General features: G+C 34.5%; 1 protein-coding gene across 18 annotated transcripts in view; it reads right to left on the reverse strand.

Moving 5' to 3' along the window:
• BAZ2B (bromodomain adjacent to zinc finger domain 2B) overlaps window positions 1–15,236 on the reverse strand; it is a 373,522-nt gene that overhangs the window by 16,918 nt on the left and 341,368 nt on the right. For 14 of the 18 annotated variants that reach the window (XM_081261487.1, XM_081261490.1, XM_081261485.1 and 11 more), the window contains 6 exons: window positions 9,596–10,242; window positions 8,928–9,201; window positions 8,605–8,760; window positions 8,119–8,279; window positions 3,074–3,384; window positions 2,551–2,686 (listed from right to left, as the gene is read on the reverse strand). In XM_081261487.1, the coding sequence (XP_081117613.1) occupies window positions 2,551–2,686; window positions 3,074–3,384; window positions 8,119–8,279; window positions 8,605–8,760; window positions 8,928–9,201; window positions 9,596–10,242 (1,685 nt within the window). The remainder of the gene's footprint in view (window positions 1–2,550; window positions 2,687–3,073; window positions 3,385–8,118; window positions 8,280–8,604; window positions 8,761–8,927; window positions 9,202–9,595; window positions 10,243–15,236) is intronic. The other 4 variants (XM_081261484.1, XM_081261476.1, XM_081261480.1 and 1 more) reach the window with 2 other exon arrangements.

Below are 15,236 nucleotides of genomic sequence, written 5' to 3' on the forward strand. Positions count from 1 at the left end.
TCACTAAATACTATAAGATGGGGTTAGTTATTTTGCAAAATGAGTTACATCTTTAAAACATCTATTGTAGAAACAGAAACATAATTGAGAAATTCAGAAGATTATATTTAAATCCCTATAATAATATTAAAAAATCAGATTTCATGATGATGCGTCAATTCTGCTTTCTACAATAGATAAAGATATTGTAAAGTCTGTTTTACCTCTCATGTTTGTGATTTAAAATTAATTTTGATACATTTAAAGAAAAGAGTGAGTGCTGGGGTTGTGGCTCAGTGGCGCTTGCCTAGCTGTATGAGGCACTGGGTTCAATCTTTAGCACCACATACAAAAATAAGCAAATAAAATAAGTTTTGAAAAGTCAGTAACAACTCACAATGTTAGAGGAAAAAATGTATTAATATTTGGTTTGAATAGTTAAAAATAGTGTTCTTATATTAAAAATAGTGGATGTTGCCTATTATTTAACATCAACAATAGCATATCGTGGGCAGCAAATTGACAGCTCCTTCTTTCCTGGTAAGCTAGGTCTCTGGCTAAGAGAGCATTTCTAAAGGTACTGAACACATCAACATGTTACTTTAATTTAAGGTTATATAGTGCTTATTAATTTTTTTCTTTTGTACTGGGGATTGAACCCAGGGAGGCTCTACCACTGAGATACATCCCCCATCCTTTTTATTTATTTTTTTATTGTGAGGGTCTTACTGAGCTGCTAAAGCTAGCCTCAAACTTGCCATCTTCCTGCTTTGGCCTCCCAAGTAGCTGGGGTTACAGATATGCACTACTGCAACTGGCTTGTTAATCTTTAAATACGAAATTCTCACCTTCTTTTAAAAGCAGTTCCATAGCAAATAATGTTTTTAATCCTTCCTTTCCTTTCCTTTTTCCTTTCCTTTTTCCTTTCCTTTTTCCTTTCCTTTTTCCTTTCCTTTCCTTTTTCCTTTCCTTTCCTTTCCTTTCCTCCCTTCCTCACTTCCTTCCTTCCTTCCTTCCTATCTTTTTGCAGTGCTGGGGAGTCAAACCCAAGACCTTGTTTAGGCAAGTGTTATTCCACTGAGCTGCAGCACCAGCTTGCAAATAAAGTATTATTAGACATTTTTTTTCCAAATTGAACATTATGAGAAGTAGAGTTAAATGATGATAAAGGCATGTTAATAACATAGGTAAGGTTAATGAATTTGTGAAAATGGAAGGAATGCTTTAGATTGTAGAAAGTAAATAATATAAGAACAGATTTTATTTGTTTAGGTTTACAGCAAAATTCACCATGATTATTATTTTGGTGTGGATAGAAAAAAAAATCTACAAGTTTCATTTTGATGTAAAACTCAATCTTTTTTGATAATTATCACCTATATTTCAGCAAATACATTTGTCCAACGTGACTTTAAAACTCATTTTAATAATAATTTTTATTAGAAAAAATATTTTTACCCAGTATAAATGCTGTCAGATGAACTGAACAATATCTTAAAACTTATAATGTATTCAAATTTGGTTGAGAAAGACCTAAATTTGAGCATATTTTACAAATTCCATTACATGTTAGGAAGAAGTAAAAAAGAAAAAGAAAAACCACACATAGAAGAAAAATGTATCTGTATAAAATGTATTAGGCCTTGAGTAAGTCTAAGCATAGAGCTAAAAATGAATGAAAGAAAGATAAATTATTTAAGGATCTTTCCTTTGGGGAATGACTGTTTAAGTAAAGGAATTTTACTTTCAACCATTCATGAAAACAAATTTCAAATGTTTAAATTTTAAAGCAAGTTCAAAAGTAAATGTTAAAGTGATTCATAAAAGTCTACATATATTGGATAATTCTGTATATGATATAGAAAGTAGACAAGAGGACACTTATACATGGTTAAAAATAAGTCTCACTTCAGAATATAAATCTTTTGAATACACAGCATTTTGGAGCCTGGGACAAAGTAGAGGCTTACTATAGGACAATAATTAATTGGGCTAATAATAACTAATTGAAATTGTACATAGAAAGTGAAAAACCAGTTTTAATCACTGTAGGAAAGACTAAAAGATCTACTCTCCATATAACTATATTAGATGCAAACACATAACTGAAATTAGAGCTGTGTTCATTTTGGATTTATTTATCTGAGGACTTTTTAGCATTAAAGATATGAAAACTGATAGAAAAATAAAACATTTTAGGAATGCAGTAGTTATAGGTAATGTTAGCAACTGGAATGTTGACAAGAGTGAAAGGACCTTCAAAATTATTTAGATTAACAACTGAGTGATACCAGCAGAATGTAGAAAACAACTTAAGTTAGAATTATAAACAACATCAAAAGGAGGCAGAAGCAAGATTTAAAAAAATCAAAGGCAACAAATTTAGTAGGTTCCTTCAAAAACTCAAGGAGGAAATTATTAAATTTTTATATGGTATTTAAGAATTAGACAAACTCTCTAGTACAGCATAAATTACTGTGACAGTAGCTAATATAAAATTAAGATCTGGAGGTTGGAAAAAAACAGGACAAAGTAAATTAGTTATAGTATTTCTTAAATAAAAACACTTACAACTTTCATAATTGATTTTTCCCATGCTATTGATTTCTGTAATTGCTGAATGCACAGTGCTACCTGTGCAGCACTGCGAGCTTCTGATAATGCCCTTCTCCATACCCTGAGCCCTGGAGCAATATCCTCTTCAATTCTGCATTGAAATATAGAAAAATTAAGTAGGTCATATCCACATTTATGATCACTGAATGTGAAACAATCATCACACTGAAAGCCAAGCAATGACAAAAACATGTAACAGCCAATAAGTATAAAGTTTAAGCAACTAAATTTGATGTAGTGCACAGACTGTGGCTACGTGCCTTAAAGCTTAGTCACAACCAGGTAAATGTAAGATCACTTTGCAGGATTATCAATGCACATAACAAAAAAAAAAATGTTTTTACAAAGCACCATGCAAATAGCATGATCCATATGGACCACAGACATACAAGAAGATACATAGATAACAGGCAATAGAAAATAGGCTCCATTTAGCAAAGAAGCACAATAATTTTTCAAGTTAATCTCAATAACCTACCCGTCACCATCACCACTAATGGATGGTGCAGGAGCAGGGACAGTAACTGTGCCCACATTATCCAGTTTGATCTGAATGGTGGTACTTAAGGGGCTCTTCAGATACCTTCTTTCAATGTTCCGCTCCAAATCAGCCAGCCTGGTTACAGCTATATCTAGGGGGTTGTCACTCTTCCGTTCTAGTGCATTTACACTGTTTTCTTCTTCTCCAGTAAGTTCTCCATCATGCTCCTTGCACAATTTAGTAAATGATTTATGTTCAAAATATACCAAGTCCTCCCTTTCTGATGCAGGCTCTGGACACATCCAACCCTACATATCAAGAAAATAATGTCATTATGGTTTCTTCTTAAAAATGCCTGATGGGTGAATTACCTTTATTAAAAATACAGCAGCAGACACCATCAGATATCAAGGATCTTTACTAAAAGTTTTTAACCTCAGGTTTCCTAATGCTAGGTTAAAACAAGAACAAAAAAATTAAAAAACTAAAAGAAAAAAGGACAAGAAAAAAGAAAAATTGAAAAAGAAAATTTATCTACTTTTGATATTATGGTCTGTGAACTTTGCTTTCAGTTTTCCTACTATCCCCTACTCTTCTATGCAGGTCCTTATACTCACCATTTTCCTTTAGTTGCAGGGGCTTTGCATAAACCTTTGTCATTATAGCTTTACCCTGTTTTTTTTTTTCAACTAGTTTTTAATGTACTCATCCGCAGCTTTCAAAAATTTGCTTTAACATGAAAATCCTGTGAGGGGAATTCTTCCCTGACATCCTTCTGGAAGTAAGACCCCATTACATGCTCACATAGGACCATATGATGCTCCTTAGTCTCCTCAGGTCAATTTTATAGTAGCATTACTATTGAATAATTTCTTTCTACCTTAAAATTCCCGAAGGCAGGGACTATGCCTGTTTTTATTCATTTATCTCTAGTATAGTGAAGGCAAATAAAACATAGATATTGATTGAATAAATGAATGCTCTTATAACTTAGTTTACTTACATTGATCTTCTGAATCAAAATCTCAAAGATTCCCCACTTTTTAACAAAGTCTCAGATCTTTTTTTAAAAAAATATTTTTAGTTGTAGATGGACACAATACATTTATTTTTATGTGGTGCTGAGGACTGAACCCAGTGCCTCACATGTGCTAGACAAGTGCTCTACCACTGAGCTGAAACCCCAGCCCCAAAATCTTGAATCTTATCAGGGCATTGAAGTACCTCAATCTACCTTTTTTTTTTTTTTTCCCACTCACACATCCTGTGCTGCAGTCAAATTTCATGATTCCTTGCTTCACAAACATGATACATTTCCTGATGCTGGTGCTCTCTAATGCTGGTTCCATTTCTTAGTACATACATATTCTCCAGTCTCTGACAAACCCTTAACTCAATTTCTACATGAAAACTTCCCTGAACTCTTCCATATCTCCATCAGAAGTCTTTATTTTTTAAATTCAGGCATTACTCTGTACTTCTGTATGATTAGAAGTTAATAATAGATTCTGCAATATGTATACATATCTTACCTTCCTCTTAAATACAAGCTTTCTGAGGGTAAAAAACCCTTAGAAGTTAGGAAATGTTAACCCTAACCACATTTTATTCAGTTTTGTGTTGTCTTCTGTCTGATATGAAATTGATATTTAACAAATGCATATTAAATGAAAAACAGAAAAAAAAACTTTTAAATTAAATCTCTTTAGAGATAATTATTTTATCCTATATATTAGGATTAAGCCTCTCCCTTTTTCTCAATAGGATATTTATATTCAGGAAAGGATGGAGCCCAGGTGTGTCTCAGTGGTACAGTGCTCACCAAGGATGGAATTATGTATGATACACATGAGTGCATTAGGTATAGTTCATGTCCAATGAACTTCCTTCCCACATTCTGAAAGAGATATGAAATTATTAAATAGAGAACACCATGCAAACATAGTATATCTTGATGTCTGCAAGGCAACTGACAAAAAAAGACTAGCATTAGAAAAGCCTAGATGGTTGAAAACTACATCCAAAAAATTTGGTAATTAACAGACCTTGTCATTTCAGAAAAGGTCCTTAGTGCTACTTCCTAAAGGTTCTACATTTGATTTCTCTTGTTTATGAATAACTTAGTTGGTTCCTATAGACCTTCAGGTAATGTGAAAGTATGCAGGAATTTTATTTATTTATTTATTTATTTGTTCTTTTGTTATCAATGACAGTAGAATGTATTTTAACATGGCATACATACATGGAGTATAACTTCCCATTCTGTGGTTGTACATGATGTGGAGTTACACTGGTCATGTATTCATATATGAACACAGTAAAGTTATATCTGATTCATTCTACTGTCTTTCCCATTGCTATTCCTCCGTCCTTCTTCCCCATCCCCCTACCCCAATCCTGTGAACCTCCACTCCTCCCTCCAACCCCCAACCCCAACCCATCTATTATGAGACACATAAGCAGAAATTTTAATGCTGTTAATGAATAAAAATATTCATATGCTAAAAAGTATACTCAAATGAAATTAATAAAAATATAATCATGATAAATTCAAATTGCAGCTTTGAAGTTTAAGCAACTAATCACAAAAATACCACATGTGACAGAAGTCACTGAAAGTATTCTGAAAGAGGCTCAGAGGTTTTTGTTACAGTGCCTATTAAGTAAAGTATGATGTGGAGGCTAAAAGGGTGGTACAAATTCAGATAGCATTAATAGAAGTATAATGCCAGCTGAAGGAGAATAAAATTCCCATGCATGCATTTAGACATCTCTGCATACATTTCTGAATACAATATTTTAAGTGGATATTGATACTGGTGCCATTCAAAAGAGAATCATGAACCTGGAAACTATTCCATAGGACTAATGACTGAAGGAATTAATTAGCTTATAAAAGAAATGACTTAAAAGAGACTAAAGGGTGGTCTTTAGAGAAATGGAAGTAATTAGACGTTTTCTATACTCAACACAGATCTAGGACTAGGACTCACAGATATTTCTACAATATAAAATATTAAATTATTAAAAATATTTGTAGAAATGAATGCACCTAAGTAGACCAAGGCCACTTGCTTAACCACCTGTGCCATTGCAATGACTAGTTCCCCAGGCTAAATATATAACTATTTTTTTTTTTTTTTGCAAAGCGGGTGGGGGGTTACTGGGGATTAAACTCAGGGGCACTCGGCACTCGACCACTAAGCCACATCCCCAGCCCGATTTTGTATTTTATTTAGAGATAGGGTCTCACTGAGTTGCTTAGCACCTCACTTTTGCTGAGGCTGGCTTTGAACTCACAATTGTCCTGTCATAGCCTCCTGAGCTGCTGGGATTTCAGGCATGTGTCATCACACCTGGCTTTATATAACTAATTTTTAAGAAAAAAATATGAAATCCTCTACAGATGTTAAAACAATGTTTTGTGGTTAACTTCATCACCGTCTTCATCACTTGTATTCTTAGACTTTTTAAGACTACTAAAATTACAATTCAACTCTTAGAATAATACAAAATAATTCAGAAGTCCTTATTGTTAGGATGTTAAGACATCTTACTTAAACAGCAAATCCCACTTAAGAACATTTAAGCAGCCAGCAATGTGAAGAAGTCCATGCATCAAAATCTGAGTATGTCATTAGGAAAATGTTTCAGGACTACCCTCTGACCAAACATAATTTTAAAAAGTTTAATGATATGCTTTCCCAACTGATGGTCAATTAGAATTGGCAAATTAGATGGAAAAAAAGCTGGAGGAAAATAGGAAACATTTTAACTAGCAAGTAGTAACTGACCACAAGAGAGAACAAAAACAGAGAAGCAGATAGGATAGCTTAGAAAGTAAGGTCCTGTACACCACATTTAGTTTAATGGCAAAACCTTTTCACCTTTCCTGAGGGAATCATTATCTAATAATTGGTCTTCATACTAATGATCCTGTCACCAAGATAATTTAAATTACACTAATTATTCTCAATTTAAGAAGGCAGTAAAATGTATAACCTAAGAGATCCAACAAACATGTTAAAAATTATGGCACTAAATGGAATAATTTTCATTTCTGCAGAAAATTAACTTTGAGGAAGAGTTCATTTGTTGAAGATGCCAGATGAATGAGGCATTTTTATATTGTGTTATAGTATCAGGAGGAGGAGACATATAGTTTGCTAGCATGATAATTTAAGCAAATGATAAATTTAACTTCCCAACATTGATAACTATGTTTGTGGCAAGAAAGGGATATTTTTTACCTCTTGAAAACTATATTTTTTGAAGGTCCTTAAAACTAATTATGAAACAAAATTTTAATTATTATGATAGTATTAGGCCACAAATTTCTCAATCTGAATAAAATATGAAATTAAGTCAAATTAGAGAGACTAAATTTTGTGAAACTGCAGATGTCTCTGCTTTTCATGTTTATTCATTATCCATTTACTCGTACAGATAACAACACCTTATTATCAATTCAAGTAACCTTTCCATCCCTGTTTGCAAGACCAAAAATTCTTGCATAAAAGTAAAGCTTTCTTTCTGCCTAATCACTTCTGATCATGGCCTATGACATGGTAATACCCATTTTAAACTACATAGAGTAAAAGGCTGACATATAAGACATTTGTATCCTGATCCTATATGAAATACTACAGTAGGAATTTGATGAGATTTATTTTAGAACACTACATTTATCATGGGGAAAACGATGAATTTTGCTTGAGGTAAAGAACTCCATACCACAAATAATACCTGAATACCATTAAGGGGGTGACAAGATCTAGTAAAAAGCATGTAGGTTCTAGGTTAAACAGATTTAGTTTGAATCCACATTTAGCCACTTACTTATGTGACCGTTGGCAGGTTACTTACTCTGAGCCTGGTTCCTTACCTGTAAGATGGGTAAAATTAACTCAGGACTATTTTAAGAATTAAATGAGATAAAGTGAAAACATTTAGTACAGTAACTGGCATATATTAGGCATATAATAAATGTTAGTTACCTTCCATTAGCCTAAAAAACAGATTTTATACCAAGTCAATTTTACCTTCACTTGCAAACTTGCTGATGCAACTCTCCTTTCTAGATCTTCTACCTGTTGAAGGATACTCAAGTCCATTTCCATTGCTTGTTCTTCTACTGACCAGTTTTCCACAATATCTCGTGTTACCTGGCTTTCTTCATTTTCATTTAATTCAATAATAGCAACTACATTTGAAAAGAAATTCATTTTAAAATCTACTTTATTTTCCTTTCCTCAGTGATCAGAAAGTGAATAAAATCATGTACATCTAACTTAACAATCATAAGCAGGCAGTTTACTCTAAAAAAGGAGAAACACTTTTTCTAAGAGACAATATTGTTCAGGTGCTAAAAATTATAATAAATACTTATTTAAGAAATGTAAATAGTTACTGTTGAGCAACATTGAAAAAACTAGCAATAATAGAATTAAGACATATCAAAATGTTTTAGGATAAAAGAATTAACTGTCATAACTATACAAGAAAGCAGAAGTCTTTTAGGCACATACCATCCTTGTTCTTGATACATGCTTGAGTAATATAATCCAAGTGTTTCTGAATTTGTTTTTGTAATGCCTTTTCTCTGATTCCTCTGAGATGTAGCACCTTGAGCAAAGTTTTCAGGTCCTCCGGGTCAATAATCCTCCACCAACCAAACTGCATTTCTAAGTCAAAATATGTAGATCTTTTACAAATATTTTGAATAGGAAGTAATGGCACAAAACAAATCTAAAGATTTATTAACTACATATAAACTCACAAGAGATTCAGTTATAAGAATCCAAAATAATAAAATACAGTAAGTGGCTATAAGCTATCTTAATGTACCTACCTTCTGGAATAGGTTTTGGACTAGGAAAATCTACTGGTTTTGCTACTTCAACAGCTGCAGGTTGAGTTGATGAGACCTTTTCATTCTGAGGTACTGGAGATTCGCTTTTACTTGAAGCAACATTGGAAGTCAAGAATGAATTACCATTTCCTTCAGATAATCCCAACCCTGATCCCAGAGTAGGTAAAGGTGATGTAAATGGAATATTGGAAGTAAGCACACCAGTGGACCACCCACAAAACTGAAGTCCCATCATAGACACTCCGCTTTTCATCTGTAAAAACAAAACATTTTAAAGTAGATTAAGAACTTATGGAAATGTCTAGAATCTGAAATTATTTTTCAATTCTGAAAAAAAAATACTTTCATTTATCACAGGTGGAAGAAAACTAAATACATTAGAAACAGCAAGATTAAATTCCATGTTCTTATTTTGCTTTTAGATACACCGTAGCAATAAGTTAAAAAGTAATAAAGTGGACTTAAACACAGGTTAGAAACTGGTAGTTCTAATAAAGCTTGGGACAGAAATTCTGATTTGCTTCAGTTTTCAGGCTGTGACAGACTATATGACAGACTACTCAACTGATTCCCCTTAAGTGAAATCTTTATGGGGTCAAAGATTAAAGAAAGCAATATCACAATGAGTTTCAGTTAGTGGTACTAACCTGAAGAGGTGATACAGCAAATGGATTTAGGCCAACAGGATTCTGAGAAGATGATCCAAGAAGAGGAGCTGGGGCAGGTGAAGGTGACTTGGATGGTGGCTGAGACTGAGGAGTCACTAAAGAAGTTGACGTATCGGCATGGGTAAGTGAAGTATCATCACAAGGCGTTCTTGGCAAAAGGCTAAACCATTGTCTATTCTTTTCAGTCAGTGTTTTTAACAATTGGTCATTGGGGAGAGGACTATAGAATTTCCCTGGACCACCTGAACCAGTGTTAAACAGATTAGAGTCTGTCTTCTCCATGTTGCTTTGTGATGCTGTTGATGGAATGCTGCTCACTGAATGTTTTCCACTATTTTGATAAGACAGTGTGCACCCATTTGCACTAACATTTGGTTTGGAGGTCACAATGTCTGACTCAGGAGGCATCTTAGCTACTTCCAAAAGCTTGCTTAATTTGGAAAAAGAGCCAGGTTTCTGAAGAAACAGATTTGTGTTATCTTTTTCTTTAAGATCTTCCTTTTGCTCACAGTGATCTGTATTTGAACAATTTAAAGTATCCCCAGAAGTCTCAAACGTTTCTTCTTTGATTTGGATACTTTCTGCCTTTTTAAGTTTTTCTCTTTCTTTTGCAATTTCTTCTAGTCCTACAAAAACAAAATGTGTTATGAATATCAGTTATTCCGAGTCAAACCAATATTGTAATTAAATTTTATTATTTATGAAATTATATGCATAAATATTTAAATGACCTTTTCTAGATGACCTAATAATACTCTCCAGATTCTCATTTTATATATTATTTTTCCATTATTGGAAAATTAATAAAAGCCCTATTTCACAGAAACAATCATGAGTGACAGTTTAGTATAAAACTTCCAGAAATTCTCTGTCCTTAAGCCTATATAGTTAAAAAGAGGGCATCTTGTCAAAGAATAGTCTAATCTACCTATTTTACTGAATAATACTCTATAAACACCTTGCTGTGTCAATATAAATTTTAATAGCTACAGAGTATTCAATGGGTTACATCATAATTTAAATAGCCAATCTTCTACTGATAGACATTAATAGGCCTCAATTTTTCACCATTATTAGCAATTCTATTTTGATGAATGATCTTGTATCTGCATTTCTGTTTTTCTTTTCTTTTCTGATTTATTTCCTTGGGATAAATATGTAGGGGAAAAACTCATTGAGTGTTAAGATACATACTTTTCAGAGTTTTAAACATATATTGTCAAAATGCCCTTTATACTGTCTGGATCAAAATATACTCATACCAGATGAGAACATCTGTCTGCCTACACCCTCAACGAAACTGGATGCTGTCAATATTTCTTGTCTTTGCCAATATCTAGGAGGTGAAAATCTTAGTCACATTATTTCTGATCATTAATAAGGCTGAATATTTTTTCATAGGTTTATTGATATTATTTCTGCTTTGTGAACTTCTGGTTCATGTTTTTTTCCATCACATAAAAATAATTTATAGGAATTCCTTTAAACATATAAATCCAGCCAGGCATAGTGGTGCATGCCTATAATTCCAGCAACTCCAGACGCTGAGGCAGGAGAATTCCAAGTTCGAGGTCAGTTTCAGCATCTTAGTGAGGCCCTAAGCAATTTAGTGAGACCTTGTCTAAAAATAAAAAAATTTAAAAAGGGCTGGGGATGTGGCTCAGTTATTAAGTGCCCCTCCCTGTTCAATCCCTGGTAGCTAAATAAATAAATAAAAGTAAAATCCACTACTTTATTCAATATGTTTAAAAGTTCTCACATTCTCTCTTGAAATTAGTTTTTAACAGAAATTAAATCCTATACATTACACTTATATTTCTGACAAATATAAACTAACAGGACTAGATTTACTCTTATGAAAAATTCACAAGCAGAAAAAAACATGAAACAACAGTTTGCAAGAAATGGATATCACATAACAAAGCTGAAAAAAATCAGTAAGCCCTATAATTGCCCCAGAACATTGCCTTGGGATAGGTTCTACATGCAACACAGAGAGGGAGAATCCAGAAGGAGGCTGGCAGACTGACTAAGGGGAGTCTTGGGAGGAAAGGGGAGTCTATTCTGGAAAGAAGAGAGCTGTCTATTCTGCAAAGAGAGAACTCTGGAGATGTGCAGAAGGATCTCTTGAGTATTCAGATGAGGAAGATCAGTACACATGTAAGGAACCCACTAGAGGTTGGGGGAAAAAAACAATGTGAAAGGTTTATAGGTGACAGTGCGAGGTATACACACAGGCTGGTAATATTGCTGTTCCTACAACCAGAATGGTAAGCCTCAAGATTCATAGGCATTAGTTACTCAGAAGGATCTTGCTTCAGTGGCAGGGGATAATTATCCTAGACTGAGTAATGTTCTAGTTCAGCCTAACAAATTTTAAATACAAGATATGAAAGGATCAATCTTTTCCCAAGTAACTTAACTGTTTCTCAGTTTAAAAAGCTCAAGAGTATTTATAGGAATTTAAAAACATCCAACACCCCAAAAAGATAAAATCCATAATGTCTGGTGTCCAATAGAAATGTCATTTCTAATGTCATGGCTTTCTAGAAAGGTAGCAAATAGGGGTGGAAGAATTTTTCCTTAGAGGCAGAGATTAATTCACTTGGCATAGTTAGAATGATCTCAGTAGCTATGCCTGAAGATGGCAGAAACATGATAAACTAAAGATGATGATTAGTGGTTTGAAATTTGGTTCTATCCCACTTCTTAATCAGCTTAAAGACTTTCATGAGTCCTGAGGAGGAGGGTGAACTAAAAAGGGTAACAGATGCCCTGTTAGGAGGGAATACAGGGGAAACTCCACTCTTTGTTATAATATATGAGGCAACTTATCACTTTAGATATGAAGCCAGTTGCTGTGAAGCCTGGCACAGAGGAGCCCGAGTATGATCAACAGCAGGAGGAAATTCATCAGCTTTTAGAGCAAGACCCTGTTAAACAATGAGCAGTCTGGGTTGACCAATAGTACTGGGGCATATGTTGCCACTCTGTTTCTGGTCTGGATGCATGGTAACAATGATAATCCATATCCCACTGGGGTGATTTCCCTAAGTCTCTTGGAATGTAATCTGAACTAGATCTACAGAGGATGTAGCTATCCTGAGACAATTAGGTGTGTTAGTATGATTATAAGACAACCCAGGTTCTGAGAGGACCAGTCTAGACAACATGATGTTAGCACAGAGAATGTTGAATAACTGATTCAGAGCAGGTCTTTCTAAATGGACAATGACTTTGATTTTATTTCTTCACCTGGGAGATACTGTTAGAAATGAAATAGTTCGGAGCTGGGGTTGTAGCTCAGTGGTAGAGTGCTTGTGTAGCACATGTGAGGCACTGGGTTCAATCCTTACCACCAATAAAAATAAATAAATAAAATAAAGGTATTGTATCCATCTACAACTAAACAACAACAACAACAACAAAATAAATGAAATAGTTCTTTTAGATCATTCATGTTTTGTCATAGGGCAGGAAATGGAAAGAGAGAGCCTAATAAGTGGCACAGGTTTCTGCTCCAAATGAAAGAAGGAACTAAGAAGAGGATAGATTGACTACAGTTCTGGTGACATCTTCTTCACATCAATAAATGTTGTATTGCTCATAAACAGAAAGAATGACAAGACAGAAATTGAGGGGTTGCCTAATTTTAGAATGTGGGAATGTGGTTCTATCCCAAAACTTGAAAGGCCCATTGAGACTATGAAAAAGAGACATATGTGGGCTGGGGATGTGGCTCAAGCGGTAGTGCGCTCGCCTGGCATGCGTGTGGCCCAGGTTCGATCCTCAGCACCACATACAAACAAAGATGTTGTGTCCGCCGAAAACTAAAAAAAAAAATAAATAAATATTAAAAAATTTCTCTCTCTCTCTCTTTAAAAAAAAAGAGACATATGAGACAGATTATCAAATAGTTTATAGGCTCTAGCAATTGCTAGGAGAGATGGAATCATTAGATGATTAGATAGAGAAGGTCCACAGGAGAATTATTAAGCTTCATTCCCACAAACCCTGTAAGGATGCAAAGAATAGAGCCAAAGAAAGTATGTTGTATCATCTGGATTCTTAATATGGGATCAGAGACAGGAATACTCATGGTCATTAGCTCTACTTTATGATTTGATTTAACTCTTTATGCCAGGCTTCTTTGTTTCTAAATCTGAGTTCTTCTAAATGGAGTAAGGATGGGGCTGAGTTCCTGGTTTCCCCTCTAAGAGGTCATAAAACATACTCCTCAGATCATCATGCTGGAAAGGAGAAGAGCCTCGAAAATTTATGAGACTGCTAGAAATGCAGGACTAAGTATCTATTATTCTGAAAAACAATAGATCCTTATTGAAAGAGCTCTGGAAAACTGGTTCCTCTACTGAGATTTGGGTTCAGTATTACTTATAGTTGAAAGACTGAATCATAATCACTGTAAAAGCTTCTGGACTTTTTTTTTTTTTTTTTTTTTTTTTGGTGCAGTATTAGGGATTGAACCCAGGGATGTGTTACCACTGAGCCACATCCTCAACATTTTATTTTTATTTTGAGACAGGGTTTCACTAAATTGCTTAGGCTGGTCACAGACTTGTGATCCTCCTGCATCAACCTCCTGAGTTTCTGGGATTACAGCTATATGTCACTGTACTCAGCTGCATGTGGACTTTTTTGTGTGAACTCTAGTTATTCCTTTATCAGACTACATTAACTGGCAAGAAAATACTGGTTATTTAAATCCCAAACAAGTAGGTCCATATATCAGCTGAAAATATTTACTGTGACCTCTGCTGGTACCTTCTATAACTATTGGCCATGTATGTTAACAAAACCCACCATATTTATAAGGCCTGACAACACTGTATGACAATGTTTCACCCCTACTGGAGAAAGAGACTGCATTTCTTATATAAGAATAGATTCAAGCAGGGGTAATCAGCAGCTTCATTTCAAACCTGAATAACCCTGTTTGGCTCTTTCACACTAGAAATGTAAGTATGTGTATAAGTCTGCACCAAAGAGACTCTGAAAGCATTTGTTAGTTTGTGGGTATTTCACTTCCTCAAGCTGATGAATGATATATACCTTTTTTGGCTGTGAAATTGCTGTGCCTCTTGCATGTGCAGACAATATACATACCATTAAGATGGAGACATTTCAGAATAGTATTCTGAAAGATGGCTCCACCAACTCCTTCAACAATGACTGGTCTGGGATTCCTCCGCTCTTTAAACTTTGAACAACTGCTTATACCTCATATAGGTCCTTCAATCTTGGTGAAGTTCTTTAGACTCAGAAGTCAAGGAGCAGAAATGGAGGATTATACCTCAAAGTTTCTTTCCTCTTTTGTACTTTTGTAAAGTACTTTTGTACTTTCAATAGATGCCTAAAAGGTTGTTGTGGCTTTCATATTACAAATGAATGAATGAATATACATTTGGATTCTCTCCTGCTTTCCTGATGGCACTTGCTAGCCATACCCACAAGAAGGGGAATTTTGACATTCTTACTCCAAAGAGCTCTAAATCTTTGTTGTATGCTTATTTTAAAAGTGGGAGATTTTTCCTGTAGTCCTTATATCCACAGAGCACCTCGAATCTGGAGGACACTTTTGGTGAAAAAATGACAACTCCTG

Source organism: Spermophilus citellus (genome assembly GCF_964194105.1).
Source record: "Spermophilus citellus genome assembly, chromosome: 11".
Lineage (NCBI taxonomy): Eukaryota > Metazoa > Chordata > Mammalia > Rodentia > Sciuridae > Spermophilus > Spermophilus citellus.